At 38.2% G+C, this 22,279-nt stretch overlaps 3 protein-coding genes across 5 annotated transcripts in view; all 3 read right to left on the bottom strand.

The window, feature by feature from the left end:
* Window positions 1–22,279, bottom strand: part of LOC134819166 (uncharacterized) — a 93,306-nt gene that overhangs the window by 54,227 nt on the left and 16,800 nt on the right. The gene's annotated exons all lie outside the window — the stretch shown is intronic.
* On the bottom strand, window positions 10,995–11,849 carry LOC134819872 (uncharacterized). The gene has a single exon (XM_063830023.1). The coding sequence runs from the start codon at window positions 11,847–11,849 to the stop codon at window positions 10,995–10,997; it is 855 nt and encodes a 284-aa protein (XP_063686093.1).
* On the bottom strand, window positions 12,966–15,111 carry LOC134819759 (solute carrier family 22 member 15-like). The gene is made up of 3 exons (XM_063829896.1): window positions 14,987–15,111; window positions 14,685–14,800; window positions 12,966–14,455 (listed from the first exon to the last, which is right to left on the bottom strand). Exons 1-3 carry the CDS (start codon window positions 15,106–15,108, stop codon window positions 13,035–13,037), a joined length of 1,659 nt encoding a protein of 552 aa, XP_063685966.1. The 5' UTR covers window positions 15,109–15,111; the 3' UTR covers window positions 12,966–13,034.

The following is a 22,279-nucleotide window of genomic DNA, read 5'->3' as shown; positions in this document are numbered from 1 at the left end:
CTAAATCTATCGTTGATGTTATGAGACCCTTTCTTCGAAGAAATAAACCTTCTAAAATTTCCTTCGACCAAGGAACTGAGTTTCGGAATCGTTTATTTCTACCGCTGCTGAAAAAAACACAAAATCAAGTATTATCACGTCTTTTCAGACCGAAAGTGTCCAATAGTTGAAAGATTTAATCGAAATTTGAAAGGAAGAATGTATAGGTACTTCACCAGTCGTGGATCTCATCGTTATGTGGACATATTGCAAGACATAGTACGTGCTTATAATACAACTCACCATCGAAGTATAGGTATGAGACCGATAGATGTAACCAAGAGAAACGAGCACATTGTGCGAAGGAATCTGTTTCCACCTGTGGTAAAGAAAAGAAACACTCAAAAATTAAGTTTAGGTTGGAGACACCGTTCGTATCACCAGGAAGAAAACTACATTTCAGCGTGGGTTCGATCAAACCCATGGATATGAAGTATACTCGGTTTCCTCAATCGTTAAAAGCTACCCGCCCAATTACAAACTGATTGACTATAAAAACAATCCCATCATTGGTAGTTTTTATTCCAGCGAAATTCAACTTGTGGACAAGAGTAACAACGTTTGGCCTATAGAAAAGATTGTGAACCGTCGCAAAAGGAGGGGTAATATTGAGTATCTGGTCAAGTTTCAAGGTTATCCCGACGAGGCCAATAGTTGGATCCCTCAACAGGAACTTTTCAACATCTAAGCTCAGAAATGCCGATAAAATTTCAAGCTTCCCGCAACGCCATTGTTCATGGTTGCTCGGGATCGGGGAAGACACAATTTATCCTTGAGATGATACGACAGAAGTTGATTCATCCATGGCCTAACAACGTATACTACATGTATAACATAGAACAGGACTTTATGCGAGAATGGAATGAAGTCGAGAGTCAACCGATAAAATTCATCAAGGGTTTAGATTTCGCTCAAATGGACACTAATCAAAGTTCTGTTCTTGTCATTGACGATTTAATCCTAACGGGACGAAATAAGGAAGTTGCAGAAGTGTTCATTTTAGGTAGTCACCATCGTAAAATATCAACATTTTACCTCACCCAGAACCTATTTCCAATTGTCCGCTTTTTCGTTTGATGTCATCAAACGCGCACTATTACGTCTGTTTTCACAGTCAAAGGAATACTAGACAGGTGAACACATTAGCTCGACAGATATATACAGGCAAAAATGTATACCGGATTATGAACAGTTATATAAAAGCTTCAAAGAGTCACAGAGGCTTCATTGTTATTTCGTTTGCACCAGAGTTACCCTGAAGAGCTCACTGTGATAACGGACTATTGGTCATGGTTTCCAAGCGTCTTTCTGTAAAGCAGGCTCAATTGTTAAATCAACACCGTTACATTCTTGGAAAGCTAGCTAAAGCCTCCGTCAAGAATCGTAAGCAGATTCTTATTAACGCCCCTGCTGATTTGTTCAAGGCTCTGAATCTTATATTTACGCTTCTCGACAAGCAAAATTTGACACTTTCCAAGACACAGGAAGCAAATATTAAGAAGCATAAGCGTTTCATTAGATCTGCGAGCGGGATGAAACCTGGTTATATAAAAGAAAGGGTCATTCAAAGAGGAGGTGCTCTATCTGCTATTTTATCTGCAGTTCTCCCGGTTGTGGGTGGACTATTGAAATCAGTCTTTTGACATGTCTCGTTATGTGCTTGTTCCAAAGATAAAAGGCGAAGAAGAAGACAAAGTTGCGCTCATCCCCACTGAGGGGATAACTGAACAAATAAAATCGGTAATGCTTCCAGCGGGACTTGCAATCTCACCTCCGTCAGTAGTAAATTCCGTATTAGGAAGAACTCTACTGATCAGGTTAGCAAAGACCAATATCGGACGAAGCAAGGATGGATTTGTAACTGTCGGTAAAAGATTCAAGATGAATATACGATTTGATGAGGTAATCGCATACATTTGCAAAGGGAAATTTTCTGAAAAATATTAAGATTTCTATATGATTTTAAGACAGCAGGCCATAACATTTTAGGGCAGTGGGTATATTACTATATTGGTATATTTTTTGGTAAAGCTTATATTTTTTTAGAACTATTAAATCCTAATTCGAATTTTTTATTAACGTTTGGCATTACTTTTTTTGATTTTATTTCTAAAGAAGACAAACACTATTAAACTTTTATTTGAAAAAAATTCAAGTAATATTGTTTAAAAACATATTATACATCGTTAGTTTTACTTCACAAAGCACCTGCGCCTCGGCGCAGGGTCTCTATAAGCTATAAAAATAATCTTGCAAAATCTTGGAATATCCCGCGGAGATCTCCCAAACATCATTGTGCATCTTGAATATGGACCGCAAACAAAATAACTACAACCCCACTAATTATATTTGTATAGAGTAGAAATGTCAAATTAAAAAAAAGGAACTTGGATCGCTAAAACTGCTTACTATATCAAGCACTATTTTGTCATTCTTTCTAAAATCTTTTGTATAGTCACTCAAAAATCCCTGTACACCTAAGCCAATCGTCATAGAAAAAATGAAATGTATGCAAAATAGCCCACAAGATGTGCTTTTAGCAGATTGCACGCGTGTGGTCACAAATCTGACTGTTTTAAACTTTTGAGTTAACCGTCTGTAATGATTAGGAAAGCTTTCATCTCTAGGATCTCTTGAAAAGCTGTCAAAGAATAGAATCGTGTCTCCGTTAACCACCCAGGCATTCCAATGTTCTCCGGCTTTGTGGTGTTCATCAGAGTTGGTGATAAATGTATAAAAATTTCTCCTCGTCTTGGGTTTCATGCAGGCTGGATATGCCCCAAGAAACGATTGTCTAGTGACTGCATTACTTTGCAGTATTCTGTTAATTTCTCTTGTGTTCAGACCTCTCATTCGATGATGTGTATTTGTCGATCTTTGTCAATCTGTATCTGTCTATCGTGAACTGCATAAACAATGAGCACCATGTCAGCCGGAATGTCCGTATTTATTCCTAGGTCAATTTCCAGATAGGTTGAAGATTTATTCTGAAGATTCAGATGATTTTCTGACAGACTAGTCTTATCAGCTCCAAAACTTATTGCTACCATGAAGTTTAGTAGAAAGTTATCACTGTTGATGAGACAATCGCCTTTGAGGGATTTGCCCAGTGTTGTGTAAAGCTGGCGTATGTAATCTCCAAATTCTTCATAACGAATGACATCATCAACGCCTCTCTCAACAGTTTTTACTTCCAGCGATTCCTTGAAATAAGGAGACCCATCCAAATAAAAGTTGAATCGCTTAAACGGTATGAAAGTATATGGATTTGCCAACATGCTTGACCCCTCAAAACTGGAACTCTTTTGCAAGCAGAAGAAAGCAAATGGAGGGACCTTGTCATGAAATATATCTGTCAGCCTAATGATTCTCCCGGCATTTTGAATCGGCTTTATCAAAATCTCGGGCCTAGTAATAAAGTACGATGCCGGGACTGTTGTCAATTTATCCTCAATTAGCTGGAGAATCGAATCCCGAGCTCTAATATAGGTGACATTTAAATAACAGTCCTCAATCACCACACTGTAGGGTGCATTAGCCACATTAGAAAGCAACAAAAAACTATCATCGTTCTTTGTTAAACTTATTCTAATGTCCATATTGGTCGGTAAACACTTGGATGTGTTAAACAGAGGACAATGCAACTTCGAGCATAGGGTAACACTTTGCCCTCGATTGATTCGTCTACTGCGCTCGCTTGCAGCAGGATTGCCCTTAGATGGTAACCATGCAACGTCGATAATTTCCCACGTACGAGTTGCAATTCTTCGGATAACCCCTTCGTCTTCATGTCCAAGAGCTCTAGCCACATCATTGATCGTTTCTTGTCTAGTAAAATTAGCATCCCACAGTTTTTCCTTGACAGCTTCAAGAGCAGCAGCTTGTTGTGTTTCGTTTAATTCGTCAGGCATAAGATCCCGTAGAGCATCTTCTACATCCGGATTCCAAGTCCAAAATTTTCGCTCTGTTTCTTCCAGTTCCTTGTGATAACCTTCATCCATTTTCCACATCTCATTATAGAAGAGATAATTAGACCGTTTTGTTTCCGAATTGAGAACATGATTAAAAAATGTTACATACGGATAAGAGTTGTGCATGCTTTGTGTTACATCAGTCCTTGTACCAATCTGAACATCGAGTTGGGTCCAGAGACTATTTGCGAAATTGTTGATGACAGATAAATCTTTTTCGCCTTTTTGCAAGTCTTGCCCATTTTTTTGAATTTTAACCTTGGTAACGATATGAATATCGCTTAACATCCCCTTATTTTGAGCAGGAAGATTAAATGCAATCGGTGAATCCTGGTTGAAAATGTTCGTGACCGGCCAACATCTCAAATCGTAGCTTTCCTGTACAGCCACCTGCGTCGGAAGGGTGCTCCACAACAAAAGGGAGCTCGATATTGACTCCTGACTGTTTAGAAACTTTGCCATTTTGAACGTCTTCTCTTTTTGTGAGGACGATGTGCAACTCTAGTTTGTCCTCTCTTAGTGCTAGTTTTTGTGGTTGACCTGGCTATTGCTTCAATACCTTTTTTAGCACCCGCTGTAATTAGCTCCTTGCCTGCTGCAGAAATGTGCGGGCTAGCTATCTTGAGCCCTCCTTTTATAGCTGAACCTAGGAACGGAATAGCATTCTTCATGATGCTACCAAAAAATGATCCGAGTCCCTCACCGTTCTGATTGTATATGTATCGATCAATGTCGCCGCCTGATCCATTTTGTACAATAACAGGATGTGCTTTATCACGAAGCGTGCTTGGGTCATATTCCTCCATTTTTTAAGTGATCGAAAAAACTAACACTTCCGATCGTATTTATAGCTGCTTCGTCTGTAACGTGATGATTGTTTTGATCTTTGGTTCGAAAGGTACAAACTCACCATCCATATTTCGGATTTCTAGGATGATCTTCGAAAATTCCTTCACCTCTATTGGAACAAAATTCGGCTGTGTGAACTCATAATAGGAACAGTGGGCTTTCAATGAAATTGGTAACATGTTCAGAACCCTCGATAGTCTACCATTGATATAAGAGTTCTCAACAATGTTGACGTACAGAAATGCTGGCTCCAAGTTAAGATCGAAATTTGTATTTTTAACGGTGACTTGTTTGGTTGTTTCAAGTTCATCTCCTATTCCTAGCATTGTCCAGAGAACACCGTACATATCGGTTGTCAAGAGCTTCATGTTATGAACGCTGGCTTGAAGTAGCTCTTTGCGCAGAAAGACATCTAGTCGGGGCTTTTCAAATTCTGACACGTCAGCCCACACATGCCTCTGAAAGCTTTCTGAAATTGCTCTCATGACAGCTGCAGTAGAAGAATAATGTCCAATCGGTATTGTTACACTGCATATCTCCTCAGTCCAGCTTACATTAAAGCGCACTTTATTGTTGCTATTATTGATATTATACACTTCTCCGTGAAAAATGGAAGTGATGGCTAGACCAACATCTTTTTCAATTTTCACGGGCTTGAGCTGAGTTTGCAGCTTCGCCTGGTTTCCATTTAACCCTCCGACAATGACAATAGTGTTCGGTGTATCCATCTTAACGTGATGGATCATGATGCAGCTATTTATAGCATCGATTTTAGCTTTAGTTGAAAAGAACCAACCTAAAATTGGGATGAAATCAAATTTCATTGATGCAGTGAAATGTTTTTTTTTTTGTAAACTTTGATGTAGTTTACCAGATTTACACAATTTCCGTTATACAATCTTTAATTTCAGTACAACGTTTCCATTAGGGTAAAACTTTATTTTTTCACCGTTCAAGTCATGCAATAAAATAGTTAGTCCTGCCAAAGTCTCCACACTAAATTCGTGAAACATCGGGTTTCTGATTTCAATTAAATCTTGCTCGCGTTTTGTTTCCAACTGTAACACATCAAGACATCGAATTGGCCAACTGGAAAGGTTGTTTTCGTTATCTCCAATGACGGTGCTGTCTTTTACGTGGTCACATTTGATGACAGCCGTCATAGTCTCCCCTGCATTGAGACCATCTTTCACCAGTCTCTTTGCACGCCCTTGTCCCCGGCGTTGAATATAGGGATGGCAAAGACTGACGAGTGCAACCTTCTTACCTATGACATTCAGTGTATTACGAAAACGAACTTTCAGTTCTGCGCTAGAAGAAACTAAAACAATTTGTCCAGGTGGCTCCAGTATGAAAAATTGCAACAAGCGATAGTGGGTTAATGATAAACTGATTATTCTAGGGGTACTTATATAACGTTGTTTATGTTTAACTTCACGATTATGATTATATTTGTTATTTACAGACCATTGCCCTAAAATTTTCGAGGTTGTGGCAATGTCAGATTTGCCACATAATTTCAAGTCATTGTTCACAAAGTTGTTGAGAACTAAAATCATCAGACGATTATATTATGATCAATGATCATATGATGATCATATGATGATCATATGATGATCATATGATGATCATATCATTATAGAAATGTGATTAGATCCTGCTTGCGAAAAGCTACAGCTAAAAGCTCGAAAGTCGAAACTGTATTAAAATTACACATAAAGCTCGATATGCCAGCTTTCCGTGAGGGTACTGTAGTTTCTTTTTACGCAAATCTATTCTCAATCATCAATGACTCAATAAAGCTTGCACGAAACTCGTATAATCGTTACTCTATACTATAAATATAACCAGTGTTCTCCAGTTGTTACCCCTGCAACAAAACAAAATGAACTTTACCTTGTTACTTGTGACAGTTACTACCCTTTCGTTCACCGTTGACTTTAAAGTGAACGATAATTTTACTCAAGATTATTTCATATTTGAAGGAGAAAATCAAACTGCTCATTTATTTCGAGTAAACAGCACTCTTCACCTCCGATGTGCACAAGAAGATCGTATTGCAATTTACGAGACGAAGCTAACAGATAAAGGCTTCCGCTTTTCTTGGGTGGACCACATAGTTAATGATAAAATAATGAAGAAAATGAAGAAAGATGACGGCTTCACTGCAATGAACTTTAAGGATTACGTTTTAATATCACCCCAGTTTGTGGAGGAAAAAGTTAACTTAGAATGCACTGGGAACCCCAGCTTCGAGATTCATAGCATAAACTACTGGTATATTGCAGCTATACTGTTGGTAGTGGGTATCATAGGCAGATCTAATCCTCTGATTCGCGAAGCTTTCAAGTTGATATCTTCGCACTTTCGACAAGAATTCACCTGCCATAGAACTGTTGACGACATTACCCCGATGAATCTGATGCATGCAGCAGACCAAGTGAATGAGGAAGAATTATAAAATACAATGAACTATACATGTGTTTATAATGAGTAAATAGTTCAAGACTGTTTTGCGATCTTTTATTTATCTAAATTTTTTACCTTAATATCATCGCAATGTTAACGAATCTATTTACGTAACTTGTAATTTACAGATCACTAACCTCAAATTTTCTAGCTTATGGCAGCGTCAGATTTGCTCCCATCATTTTTTTTTGTCTCTGTTCACAAGGTTGTTGAGAACGAAAATCATAAGACGGTCATATGATGATCATATGATGATCATATATAATATGATGATCATATAATATGATGATCATATCATTATAAAAATGTGATGATATCACCATTAGTTGAGTCATCAAAATTGTTGAGTAGGAAAATCATTTGATGATCATATGACGATTATATTATGATCATATAATATTGTGAAGCTGTGTTATTATCTGTTTTCTTGGATAACATCTTTTTAAAAGCTATAAATACAACGAATCTTATACAAAATTGATCTGTTTTAATTGTTAGCAAGAGCATACATTGCCTGCATTTAACTAGTTTTGCCAAAAAAAAGTCAGCAAGTTTTGACGAATCATTAATATATGGAATTGGAATCACGAAAACACCAATGTCAGAAGTGCAACAAAAGTTACAAAACGTCCTCAAGCTTGGCTAGTCATCGTTACAGAGTGCATCCTTATGCGTCAAGTTTATCTAGCAACAATTCGGAAGCGGAAAATATTGACGAACAAATACAATGCAGTATACCATCGGAAAACCCTCTTATCCATGATCATGATCCAAATGATATAGATAACCACGATGCGTCTATTGAGAATTTACAAACAGCCATTTATCAGCTACGAGATTTCTACGAAGAAATGGAATGGACAATCAATAAACATGAAAAAGTGCTAAGACAGTTTCAAAAACTTATAGCTGATAACGATGAAATAAATGAAACAGCATCTACTCAGCTGAACACAATCAAATTATCTAACAGGATTTCAGATTCGGATAACGACGTAGCAAGCGACATGGATAGTGACTCAGTGTCAGTCTATGTCAACCCTACATCTAAAAGAAAGAATACTGATTCAGCTAGAAATAAGTTCTTTGGACTTTAGTAAATATATTTTGAATTGAGTGTTTTAGGTAAGGTTTTTTCTTTTTGGAATGTTACAGGCCCACCCAGGGGTGCTGACTGACTAGACCCAACCAAGGATGCTGTGACTTTTAGAATAGGACCTCCCATTTTCTGTTGTTGCTGTAAATCGCTTGCTATGCGACCAATATCAAGTCAATGGCAAATATATTTCATTAAAGTGGTATTAAACACGAATTTTATGACACCTTTGCCGTGACAAAAAATGAATGCCAAAAGTCATGTTTGACTTCAAAATATCACATTTCACTGCATATATTCATTTTGACATGGGTAAGATCTGCTTTTATCAAGTAGAGGTCAACTTTTTCAAGACCCGCTTTCTAAATTGAGACTTTGAGAGGCACCATTGCTGGCATCCTTGCCATTATTATTATATTGCATGTTAAATTTTATCATTGCGAAGTGTTCTGTAGTTTTTTGAGAACGGGTTTACCTGAAATTCCAATCATTACATATCTTATCATATCAAATATATTTAAATAACGTTACATTAATTTGATGAGTTTATTTGTTTTTGCAGAACACTGTATGATCATGTGTCATCACAGTATTAGATCTCGGTGAGAGATAGATCTAGAGCTACAGAACGTTAGTATATCAAATACAGTGCAACTTTGCAGAATCTACTTAAGTATGTTAATTCGATGCGTCAACACAGGTTAACTCAAAGTACATGGTGTTTTATCTCTAAAATCACGTGTCTCATTCACTACTCAACTTCAATGTAACAAATATAATCATCACACGTAAACGATAACATTAATTTGATCACGTACAGAACTTCATCTACACTTGCAAATCACGTGACGTACACAATAACATTAATAATTTGATAAGAAGAGTATCAAACACCCTTACAAGTCACGTGACAGACGTTATCCGTTCATATTGGCTAGCTAGTGTCACATTGTTCAATTACTAGTGTATGAATCAATTAACAATGCCAGCTAGTATCACATTATTCAATTACTAGTGTATGAATCAATTAACTTGTCAGCTAGTATCACATTGTTCAATTACTAGTGTATGAATCAATTAACACTGCCAGCTAGTATCACATTATTCAATTACTAGTGTATGAATCAATTAACTTTGTCAGATAGTATCACATTATTCAATTACTAGTGTATGATTCAATTAACATTGCCTTAGTTCATTCAATTACGAGTGTATGATTCAATTAACATTGCCTTAGTTCATTCAATTACGATGATTCAATTAAATGTGCTCGCCTCTATACAGAACCCTTATCTATACCCTACTTGTATCTTCTCTATCTTTCTAATAAGTTATCATTTAGCTTTTGATATCAACTTACTCGTCCGATCAGAAATCAGCAATGTCCAAACTATTAAATCAAAGTTCTAAACAAGGGATAGTTTAAAAAACAACGCCCAAGTCTAATCTTTCCCAAAAACAAAAACTAAAAATTAAAAACTTCATTGCAAATTCCGCCAATATCTCTTGTCATAACTCAAATTACGGAGATAATGCAGGTCAAAGATATTATTCAAATAAAGATTTCTTTTACATGGTAAGTCCAGTGTATTGATGGCAAAAATGAGGGAAGAAAACGCTGGTCCGTCAATAGGACCCCGCAAAACATGTCCTAACATTCTCCACCGACTACGGGCCACTTTTTCTGACAATGGTTCAGCATTGCAGCGTTTATACAAGTTTTTGTTGGAGATGACTAATGGGTACTTTATATTCAAAATAGTGCGAAGATGTCTGCGGTGAACAACATCTAGTTTTTCAAGGATTATTTTGGGGACGGCCCAACAGGATGAGTTGTACATAAGAACCGATACGACTAAAGCATTATACAGTATTAGACGTTTGTTTAGGGGCAGTTTATCACTCCAGGCCTTCTTGTAATTGTTAAAGGCAGCATATCCCAGGTTTATGCGACGCTGAATATCAGCTTTGCTACACAAGACGGACCCTAGAGTGATACTTTTCCTCCATGCTTCATTCCCCGACACTAATTTTCCATCACTGTCGACTTCACCCGTACTAGCTAAATAAACATGAGTGAAGTCCGTTTTGTCTTCATTGACAAAGAGGTTCCATTTCTCGAGTATAGCTGTTGCCTGGGGCAAAATTGCTCTCAAGTTGTCTTCCTCTTCATCATTGAAGTCAACATCATCAGCATATTCAGTGTCAAGTGGAAGGCCAGCAATAGTAATCGGGGGGATCGGCCTATCTAAACTGATTGTTATAGTCCATCTAAGTTCATTCAAAGCACCAGCCAAGACAAGGGTGAACAGACAGCCGGATAGACAGTCACCTTGGAAAGCTCCAAGGAGACTTAAAAACTCAGCTGAAAGAACTCCATTTACCTTCACCCGTAGCTTTGTGTTGGACAACAACAACCGGACAATCCTCAGCTCATCCTCAGTACAGCCACACAGTTTCAGGAGTTCAAGAATCGTAGTGCGTTTGATCGTGTCAAACGCACTAGACATATCAATGCCCATGCGATGATACTCCCATTTCTTCCTTTGGACAACTGACAGTAGAACTCGCTAACACCAAACAATATCAGCACAAGAACGAGCGCGTTTGTATGCACACTGCCATGGACCAGTGAAGGCGTTCACTTTTTCTTCTATCCTTTTAAGAGTAGCCATAGACAGAATTTTTCTGGCTGCATTGGACAAGGTGAGTGGACGTAAATTCTTCAGAGGACCAATAGGTTTTTTTGGCTTCTGTAAGGGTGTTATAGTAGCCTCACCAATGGAAATGGGGAAAGTATGTGTCTCGAAACAACTGTTTATGATTCCAGCATAATGTTCATGGACTGTACTATTAGAGTACTTAATTAGCTCGTTGGGTATTCCATCGGGACCATTTGCCCTCCCATTTTTCAAGCTAGAGGTGGCTGCATGTATTTCAACTCCAGTAAAAGGGACATTGAGAGCACGTGGTAGACCCTCAAAAGGCTCGAGAGGTTGCTCATTGCGAGTCAGCTGTTTTTCGAGATAGTCTCTAACAACAGAAGCTTTCATGTCGTCAGATGCAATCAAACAGCCATTTTCATCATGAACACCAATCGAGTTATTAGGTGGTTTACTTTTCTGAAGATGTCTTACTGCTTCAAACATTTTCCTTGAATCGTTTGTGTTAGTAATATCACTATAGGTCTGATCAGCTTGAGCAGACCTCACTTCAACTAATCTTTTCTGGATACTATTAGTGAGGTGGTTGATGGATGACCTCAATGTAGTTCGATCAAGAGATCGACTATTGTTAAGTAGCTGTCGGAGATCGTGACGCTTTTCAACAAGCTCTTTGAGAGTGTCATCACTGCTGTGATGTTTCAAGCGAGCTTTAGGTTTTGGGCCGATGGAAACATTGGCAGCATCACGAATATGAGACATAAGATTTTGAAGGTCGGCATTTGGATCGTTGCTGGTCACAAAATTTGAGAACTTGCCTTCAAGGGCCAAGTGATATTTATGTTGCATATCTTTGTTGCTTACAAGTTCTGATATATTATAAGAAGGAACACGACGTTGTTTAGGTTTGAAACAAAGATGAATGTTGCTGAAATTGATGCGAGCAATGACAAGTCTATGATCTGAAAATGTTTTAGTACCAGCATAAGTTCTTGATTGAGTCAAAAGACACTTAGATCTATTTCGGCATAGTATGTAATCTATTTGAGAGTATACAGGCAGTGTCTTCTTACTGTACCGACCAGCCGACCAATCCTTCCGCCAACCAGTAAATGATGTAACACGTCTGCTAGGTTGTATAAAACTAGTGTTCACAGCAAACAGATTATTTTCTGAGATAAAATCCAGTAATCTAGAACCATTTTCGTTCCTTACTCCCATTCCGTATTTCCCCATATATCTACCAAAACCCTGTTCAATATCAGAAGGGGATAATTTACCCAGTTTTGAATTAAAGTCACCCAGAAATTGCAACTCCACATTAGAGGGTACATTCTTGGCCTCTCTTAGCTGCCCATAAAAGTTATCCAAAACAACTGGAATTTTTACGGACTAGCCCCTGATGTGGACAGTAGGCATTGATCACCCTGCAACGTAGGGGTGTACCGCTACGTGAGGGGATGCAAATATCGACATAGCATACCCGGTCACTGATGTACTTCCAGCGAACCACATAGTTCATCATGCGAGGACTGATTATAAAACCCAAGCCTCCATGGCGACTATCCAACTGCTCGAACAGAAACAAGTTAAAACCGTTGCGCAAAACAAGGCTGTCTGATTCGGTGACTTTAGTTTCCTGCAGAGCGCAGATGTCGACATTGTACTTTTCACAGTCTAATCCTAGTAACTCACGTTTACTATGTAAGCTATCATCTTGCTGAACACCGAGCCCACGGATGTTAAATGTGGCGAAGCTGATCATTAATGCAATGGTTGTTGATACAAATGATTTCTTCTTCGGGTTAAATATGTTGGAGTTGGCGTCACCACCGTCTCCACCGCTGACATTACTCGAACGGACCATCTAAAAATGTCCAAACTATAAAAATAAAAGCTTTTCACTACCAAGTTTGTGCATCCAGTTAATGCCAGTGTAATGCTCATTCAAAGTTCAATATCTCCCTCGCCGAGCTTCCTATGTCCAGTGTCCGATCTCAGTTGCACCAGATCCTCAGGAGTGGAAGGTATTGGTTTGTTAGTACTATCAGAGTTAAAGTACGCCAGGAATGCAGCGAAGGATGCAATACCCCCGAATATCGCCAGGACGATTCTAGCATTAATGGTGTTGTAGAGCAGCGTCATCTTGGGTCCGATAAACGCACCTACCCTGGCAGAGGCAGAACCCATGCAGAATATCATCCCTCTGTGGGAAGTAGGGGACAGCTCCTTGGTTAGGAGTATCACTGAACCCCACCCACCCCCGATGAATAGTGATGCAAGTAGACATACCACGTGATCAAGATTCCAACCGCCAGCAAGATGAACCCCATAACTGGGAATAGAGATGAAGAAGAGTGCAGCGATCCCAGCAAAACATATCACCACAGCTTTCTTTCTCCCGAAGAAGTGTATGATGAAGTAGTTCATCCCGGACACGTCAGATATGAGACCTCCGAGGGAAGCGAAGAGAATGCTGCTGTAGATATCTGCTCCTAGCTTACCCCAGCTGAAGTTGAGACCGTAGTACACGCAAGATATTGCCGCCCAACATACTAGTAGGATAGCTGTGTTTTTCAGCATCACGGGATATTTTATGAAGTCTTTGATTTGTCCGAGGATGTTCTTGTCGTAATCTTGGTATGTCAGCTTTGTGTCGTCTGATATTTCTTTGGTGTTGAAGATCTTTGACAGCTTCTTGAATGTTACCCTTGCTTCTTTCTCTCTTCCTTTAACGAGGTGAAATCTGGGTGATTCTGGGTAAATGAAGACTGCTACAGCGGTGACAGCGAAAACAAGTCCTAGAACCAAGTAGATGTGGTGCCAATCCCTCATGCTATAAGAAATACCAATTATAAGAAAAGAGCCCAGACTCCACAAGCAGTTACTCAGGATCTGACTCAGGTTCCTGAGATCAGAAGGAGTGAACTCCACAGCCAGCAAATCAACACCCTCCACCACGATGAAAGCTCCGAACCCGTGCACTACTCTGAGAATCAGCATGATTTCGTAGCTGTTCACAAAGAAGACAGCCAGACAGGAGACTGATGTCACTCCAATTCCAACTAGACAGGTCGTCTTCCTGCCGATCCTATCAAATAAAGCTCCACCTGTTAGGAGACCCATAAAAGCACCGAGGAAGAAGAAGCTCTTGATGTTAGAGTCCTTGTTCTCGTCCGAGCAAATCAGACCCCATTCTATAGCGTAACTTGTTCTTTCAGTATTCCAGTTGAAATCTACGTTTGGCTCCAGTGAATTGTCGCAGATTGTGGCACGACTGAAAAATGTTTTCGGCTCACCCGTGAAGTTGTTCATTAGCTCAACACATTTACCAGAGGTACATTCCCAGTCTTCGTAATTCAGGAAACCTAAGAAAAATCGGAAATGAGTTGCAGTACAGACATATTATGAACTTCCCATTAAATCACGCTTGATTTTCATTATTTTGAGATCAGTTACATCAATATATAACAGTAAATATTGTTTATGAATAAGCACTGATATAAGATTTGCTTCATTACTTTTCCAGATCTTTGAATAATATTAATTCACATTGATTCAGAGTTGCTTCTTCATATTTTAATTATAGACAGTCACCTGTGAAGATTGGTATGAGAGCGAGAGCTGGGCCAGCCACCCTTGCTAACTGTCCTAGTAGATAGAGTGAGATGAAGATCCAAACAGATGCTTTAGAGCTATTTGCACCAATTGTCCTGTTAAAGAAAATATTTACATATTCAATATTCGTTCATTATAAATTACGCAAAGGTTTGTCGGAATTATCATTTTCAATGTGAAAATCACATTAATGAGCCATCATGTCTTGTCAACCAGTCAACTTGGCAAGTACCCGAGTATGTAAACGCATAACATAAATTCCGATGATATTCTGCACTTACGTGTTCACCATCTCTTCCACTGTCAGTGAACCAGAGTCCCCCTTCTCCTCACTAGTCTCAATCACAGCTGCATCATCATCTCCTTCAAGCGTTGTGTACGGTTCACCCGGCCGTGGACTCATCTTATAACTTTTTTGTTAAATCGGATAGTGTTAGTGATGGTCAGATTCCTAAAAATATCAACAACAACAAAAACACCTTTTAAAGGGAAAATCGTAGATTCTAGAATTTGTAGAATCCTCCAGTCCCAAGAATCCTTGGAATTCTTCCTTGAATATTTCCTGGCTATAATGTTCAAAGCCTTATTATAAGGGCTTAGCTGGAATGTAAGAAATGTACGTTAGAGCACACAACCTGGCAGAAGGAGCTTTAAAGTTGAAACTCAAAAACTTTCGATTGAAATGCAGCTGATTACGAAGCAATAAATCAAACTACCATAAAGCTCAAAACATTAAAAAGGCAGCAGTAACAGGTAACTACCGAAGAGAAAAGGCTATTTCAACGACAAAATTGGAATTTCCAGACAAATCAAGCTACGTTTTTAGTTTAAACGTATTTATTTCACTACTAAATCAGATAAAAGCAATGGCAACTCTGTAAAGAGAATATCAAAATTATGCAGGATCCCAGTGACCAGATATTAAACTTACAATCAACAACCAGTATGACTATGAGCTCACAAAAATAATTTCGTTATTCACATTTATACCTACACAGAGGTATGAGGTATGGAATCTCATCGGATACCAACAAGTTCCACAAATTCCAATAAATTAATTAAGGTTATGTGTGTAAGCCTTGCAGAGATCAGTGTCCCATGCCCAGAATAGGAAGTAAGATTAAAAGTTCGATTAGATTCGGCCTCAAATTGCAATCTACATTCATTAGTTAAAAGCGTGATAGCGTTACGACGGTTACCATGGTTACGACGGTTACCATGGTTACCATGGTTACGACGGTTACCATGGTTACCACGGGGCTAATGTAGCAAACTATAATATACGTTTCTAAATTTGCAGTGGACTTGTGTATGCTTTTATGTATCAGGTATGTGACTTTTACAACCTCACGGACTAGCAACCACACGTGAAACTTAACATTATAACTTAACATAACACTAACACAGCAGCAGCTGCACCATGATCGTGAATTTAAATACTATACATCATACAATATATAATATTATTATTAAGAAACTGTTTACACCATTAAAATATTCAAAACCCCTAAAAGAAATCAAGTCATCCTAAAATGGTGATCAGTACAGATCAAGACAGCTATAGTTAAAATTTGTTTCTCCAAGCAACTCTATCATCGGCTAATATCTTAAGCTTATTAAGATCATTCAAAGAGTTAAGTTTTAAACCTCTACGGGTCAAATCATTCACAATAATCTTGAACAAATTCTTACGATGCGCACCGACGCGCCCTTTACAGTTTGTTGTGACAGCAAACTTTAACGCTAATGCAGCGGGGGAGTCATCAGCACTACGCAAGATATGACCTAGGAGCTTCCACCTTGCTTTAGGGACACGATCTGATAGCTTAACTGAGTTACATCTTAGGTACAAGTTTGCATTGGATATTGTTCCATGAGGCCAATAAATGTTCAGTAATGATCTAAGGTGTTTTCTATGGCAAATGTCTAGTTTTTCTAGTGACTTTGCAGTAGGACACCAACTACTGCAATTGTACACGATGATTGATACAATTTGGGCTTCGTATACTGCTATCTTTCTGGTAACGGAGATATTCTGCTGAGACCAGATCTTGGTGAACTTATAGAAGGCATTGTTCCCAGCAATGCATCGAGCAGCTATATCACTTTCACTACACAACAATGACCCAAGAATCTTACTCTTCCGCCAATCTTCATTTCCACGTAACATGGTATCATCACGACCAATTTAAATTTATTAAATTTACATTTAATCTTGAACTTCGTACTCTTTTAGTTTTACATTTATAAGTATTGGTTTTAAAAGCTCACGACAACGAATAGAACGTTAAATTATTTGACAACTTAAATGATTCAAGCAAGAAAATTATCACAATCGATTAGATAATCAAGTATATTTATGCGATTCTTGTGCTTCTTTTATGACTTTAACTTTGAAATAAAGAACTTACTCGTATAATCTGGTATTAATTGTTCAACCTACTCTCGAATATATAGATTTTCCGACAGTTGCATGCACAGTCTATTCTAGTAACGTTACAAATTCACTCGCTTTCGTATCAGTTGTGTTCTTATCAACACACTGAACTGTATGCGGCTTTAAATTGAAGTATGAACACAGTGTACAATGTATGAGTATCATCATTATCAGCGAATTTAACGATATAATATTAATAGTTTCAGTCTGCTTAAACTCCCTATGAGTATGGGCTGTACGGTAAACCGGGATTAACGGTAAGGTAAATTGCGGTTTTACTGATTCCTACAGTAAACCCCGATTTACCTTACCGTAAACCCTTGTGTGTATTTAATTTGTCTTTTAAATATCCAAATGAAGGTTAGGTCTTACATGTAATAGTTGCTCGAAAACTTGATAAAACCCGAATATTAACTATGAAAATAAGAAACTAATTTCACTTTACAAAACCTTTTACAAAACCTTTTACATCAGCTTTTGGCTTTGATCATTAAATTTGATTTGAGTTAAAAACTTCGTCCAGTTCCTGCAGCTATAAGATTGACTTATGAAAACCAATAAAAGAACATTCAGAAGATCGATATGTATTTTTACTGTCATTTGGTTTAAGGCTTGCACTGTTGGAACATTTACTTTTAGAGCATTTATATGGTTTTTCACCAGTATGAGTCCGCCGATGGCAAAACTAAATTTGATCTGTCGCTTGCAGTGTAGGAACATTCAGAGCATTTATATGGGTTTTCACCAGTATGAGTCCGTCGATGTGAAACTAAAACTGATTTTTGGCTTGCGCTGTAGGAACATTCAGAGCATTTGTAAGGCTTTTGATTTTCACTGATATGAGTTTGCTGATGACGAGCTAAATTTTGTTTTTGGCTTGAACTGTAGGAACATTCGGAGCATTATACGGTTTTTCGCCAGTATGAGTCCGCCGATGTAAAACTAATGCTATCTTTTGATTTGCACTGTAGGAACATTCAGAGCATTTGTAAGGTTTTTCACCAGTGTGAATCAGCTGATGACGAACTAAATTGGGTTTTACGCTTGCACTGTAGGAACATTCAGAGCATTTGTAAGGTTTTTCACCAGTGTGAATCAGCTGATGGCGAACTAAATTCGGTTGTACGCTTGAACTGTAGGAACATTCAGAGCATTTATATGGCTTTTCACCAGTATGAGTCCGTCGATGTAAAACTAAAGCTCTCTTTTGGCTTGCACTGTAGGAACATTCAGAGCATTTGTAAGGCTTTTCACCAGTGTGAATCAGCTTATGACGAACTAAATTGTGTTTTCGGCTTGCACTGTAGGAACATTCAGAGCATTTGTAAGGTTTTTCACCAGTGTGAATCAGCTGATGACGAACTAAATTGGGTTTTACGCTTGCACTGTAGGAACATTCAGAGCATTTGTAAGGTTTTTCACCAGTGTGAATCAGCTGATGACGAACTAGATTGGGTTTTACGCTTGCACTGTACGAACATTCAGAGCAGTTGTAAGACTTCTCATCAGTATGAACCGACTGTTGACAAGGTAATGCTGATTCTTGGATGGGACAATGCATCTGAGAAGTAGGATTCGAATACCTTTCTGTTTTAATAACAAGATTATCTTCCTCTTTCTTTATCTCTGACTTTAACAATTCTGGTAAGTTGCAATCTTCCAGGCCCTCTTTCTTGATCTCTGTCTTTATCAATTCTGGTAAGTTGCAATCTTCCAGGCCCTCTTTCTTGATCTCTGTCTTTATCAACTCTGGTAGGACACAATCTTCTTCCATTTTCATATCATCTTTAAACTCTGGTGCATTTCGCTGTTCCATTTTTCGGAAAGTAAATTACCCTACGTGTAGAGATGTTAGCATTTGATGATCATCGCTAAACAATAATCTCTACTATAATTCAAAGAATTATTTCTGTTGTCTGTCTGTCTGTACGACCGCCCACGTGCAAATTAGATGAGAAATAGGAATTTAGGTAACAACCAAAAGGTTCCATAGCAACGGTGTTTTAATGCACACATGCACGTGCAAAGATTGTTTTAATGTCATTTTGATCGGTTTTGTGGTAATTACGTTGTGTTTAAAGTGTTTTATATTTAAATTGACTGTATCTTCGGTCGGGATGGATCTTTTTTGATGCGATTAAAACCTTCTTTCAAAGAATACTACTAGCTTCGTCCCTGTTACCACGGGCTTTCTAGTATGAATATAAATTCGAGATATCCTCTCTTCGAATCGACATTTCAGATTAAAATTAATTGGAAAGATTTAACTGATATGGGCCTTGGAGGACTTCGACGCACCAGACGAACTATCATTGGCTATGTGAAAACAGTTGCTAACACGGATTGACGGATTGGGTAACAACAAACAATGGCCAAAAACTTGCTGACGTAATAGTAATACTGATATGTGGATGCTCCCTAAAACTAGAACTCTCCAAACTAAAGCTCCACGGTAACGGTTTTGACTTTTGAGCTTTACTTCGCACCTGTTGCATGGTGTCAGGTGTGATATCAGTGACCAAACATACCTATGTGCATTTGTCGCCTTCCCACGTTTTTCCCCCATTCCCCAACTTAAAATACCTAAAATTCGGGAAAATGCAAAAGTATATGAACTCGCTCAGTCGAAATTTGCATCAGCCTGCAACAAAATTATCAAGCAATCACGATAGTCTGTAAGCAAAATTATAAAACATCACCGGTGAGGGTAAACAAAAGGCCAAACTAATTTAACGTGATTTCCAAGTACAACAGCCGTGACTTGACTAGTGAAGATTGAATTTAACTTCCTATAACTCCGGGAGGGGGATCAAGTACCAAGTTCTCTACTCGACGTCGACTAAGAGTAAATGTCATTTTGGAATTTTGTCAAAAGATCCACCCACCCCCTTGGCGGCTTTTGTGGTATTAACTGTTGAGAAATTTGTTGTTCCACTTATTGCTGGGGGAGACAAGTGAGATGTTGGTTGGTAACTGGAGAAGGAACCGGGAAGTAAGCTGGAACTGGAGAGTAGGGAGTCAGCTGACTCAGCTAAAGATGTTAGAGGCTTCACGAAAGGTATAGGTTTAACAAAAAGGGGTCCTTCAACACTATCGTTTTGTTTTTCATGAAAAGTGTGTGAGTTTTCTCCGGTATAGTTCCGCTTTGGAAAAGCCAAAGTTGACTTATGACAACCATCATAAGAACATTCAGAAGATCGATATGTATTTTTACTGTCATTTGGTTTTAGGTTTGCACTGTTGGAACATTTAGAGCATTTATATGGCTTTTCGCCAGTATGAGTCCGCCGATGGCAAACTAAATTCGATCTGTTGCTTGCACTGTAGGAACATTGCATTCAGAGCATTTATATGGTTTTTCACCAGTATGAGTCCGTCGATGTGAAACTAAAACTGATTTTTGGCTTGAACTGTAGGAACATTCAGAGCAACTATATGGTTTTTTCACCAGTATGAGTCCGTCGATGTGAAACTAAAGCTGATTTTTGGCTTGAGCTGTAGGATTAGGAACATTCAGAGCATTTGTAAGGTTTTTCACCAGTGTGAATCAGCTGATGGCGAACTAAATTTGGTTTTACGCTTGCGCTGTAGGAACATTCAGAGCATTTATATGGCTTTTCACCAGTATGAGTCCGTCGATGTGAAACTAAAGCTGATTTTTGGCTTGAACTGTAGGAACATTCAGAGCAGCTGTACATTTTTTCGCCAGTATGAGTCCGACGATGTAAAACTAAAGCTCTCTTTCGGCTTGCACTGTAGGAACATTCAGAGCATTTATACGTTTTTTCACCAGTATGAATCTGTTGATGTAGAACTAAAGCTGTTGTTTTGCTTGCACTGTACGAACATTCAGTCTTGTAAGTCTTTTCATCAGTATGAACCAACTGTTGACAAGGTAATGCTGATTCTTGGATGGGACAATGCATCTGAGAAGTAGGATTCGAATACCTTTCTGATTTAATAACAAGATTATCTTCCTCTTTCTTGATATCTGTCTTCATCAATTCTGGTACGATGTAATCTTCCAGGCCCTCTTTCTTGATATCTGTCTTTATCAATTCTGGTACGATGTAATCTTCCAGGCCCTCTTTCTTGATATCTGTCTTTATCAATTCTGGTAGGATGCAATCTTCTTCCATATTCATATCATCTTTAAACTCTGGTACATTTTGCTGCTTCATTTTACTGGAAAGTCAACAACCGTACGCGTACGTGTAAATATGTTGGTATTTGATGATGGTCACTAGAAAATGATATGAATGTAAATTCGAGGTGTATTATCTCCGATACGATATTTCAGATAAGAATTAATTGGAAAAATGTTAGCTCTGTTCATGGAGCATCATACTTAAAGCTAGCTAATTAGAGAATAGAAAGACCCAATGAAAAAAACAAGCCTTGATCACAGAAAATAGGGAAATGGCGGAGAGGGTAGTCAAATTCGTTCAAAGTTTAAAATGTTATTTTGATATTTTGCCGATAATTAGTTGCAAATAAAAGATAATACATATATACATACATTTATTACTATTATAATAAACTTCTAAACCTAATCTTGGAAACAATTAAACTACAGTCTTTAAACTAAAGCTCCACGATAATGTTATGTAGCTGAATATATCTGAATATATATTTGAATATTGCATAACCATACAGTCCGTGATCTAGTTCGTGATGTTCGTGATATAAATTTTACGGTGATCACTCTTTACAGAATTCTGTAGTATTCTGTAGTATTACAAGATCATGAATCTGGTCAAGATTTAGGAAAGGTCACGTTTAACATCACGAGCTAGATCACGGACAGTATAGTACAGACAGATCGTAGTACTGAAAAAATCGATCGACCAACACAAAAAGCTTTCGAAGGATTTTTGACGTTTTTGAGTCCCATTGGGTGCCCTTTATGGCTGACCAACTTTTCCAAACTTTTCCACGTGTCTTACGCCCACTTTTTGCCACTTTTACCACTTTTTACCACCTTTCTTGTTTGTCGAATATCCTTAGTTTTGATCTTCGCAAAAGCTTGCAGATTAATCGAGGGTGTTCATCTTATCAGGAGGAAAAACTGTTGTAAAGACACTTTTTACGTCAGACAATTAGTTAATTGGATAATTATCAATTAGCTAATTAGAAA

The sequence above is a fragment of the Bolinopsis microptera genome, chromosome 8, assembly GCF_026151205.1.
Source record: "Bolinopsis microptera isolate Bmic1 chromosome 8, MBARI_Bmic_1.0, whole genome shotgun sequence".
Classification (NCBI taxonomy): Eukaryota; Metazoa; Ctenophora; class Tentaculata; order Lobata; family Bolinopsidae; genus Bolinopsis; species Bolinopsis microptera.
Note: the sequence above shows the minus strand (reverse complement) of the source record. Positions and strands in the feature narration are given on the sequence as shown.

What these genes read in the sequence shown, in the direction of transcription:
- LOC134819872 (XM_063830023.1), bottom strand. Translation starts at nt 11,849, where the DNA reads ATGTCTCATATTCGTGATGCTGCCAATGTTTCCATCGGCCCAAAACCT.
- LOC134819759 (XM_063829896.1), bottom strand. Translation starts at nt 15,108, where the DNA reads ATGAGTCCACGGCCGGGTGAACCGTACACAACGCTTGAAGGAGATGAT. An exon ending in GTGGAAGAGATGGTGAACAC is followed by an intron (nt 14,801 to 14,986) that starts GTAAGTGCAGAA and finishes TTTCTTTAACAG; the next exon opens with GACAATTGGTGCAAATAGCT. An exon ending in TCTCATACCAATCTTCACAG is followed by an intron (nt 14,456 to 14,684) that starts GTGACTGTCTAT and finishes GATTTTTCTTAG; the next exon opens with GTTTCCTGAATTACGAAGAC.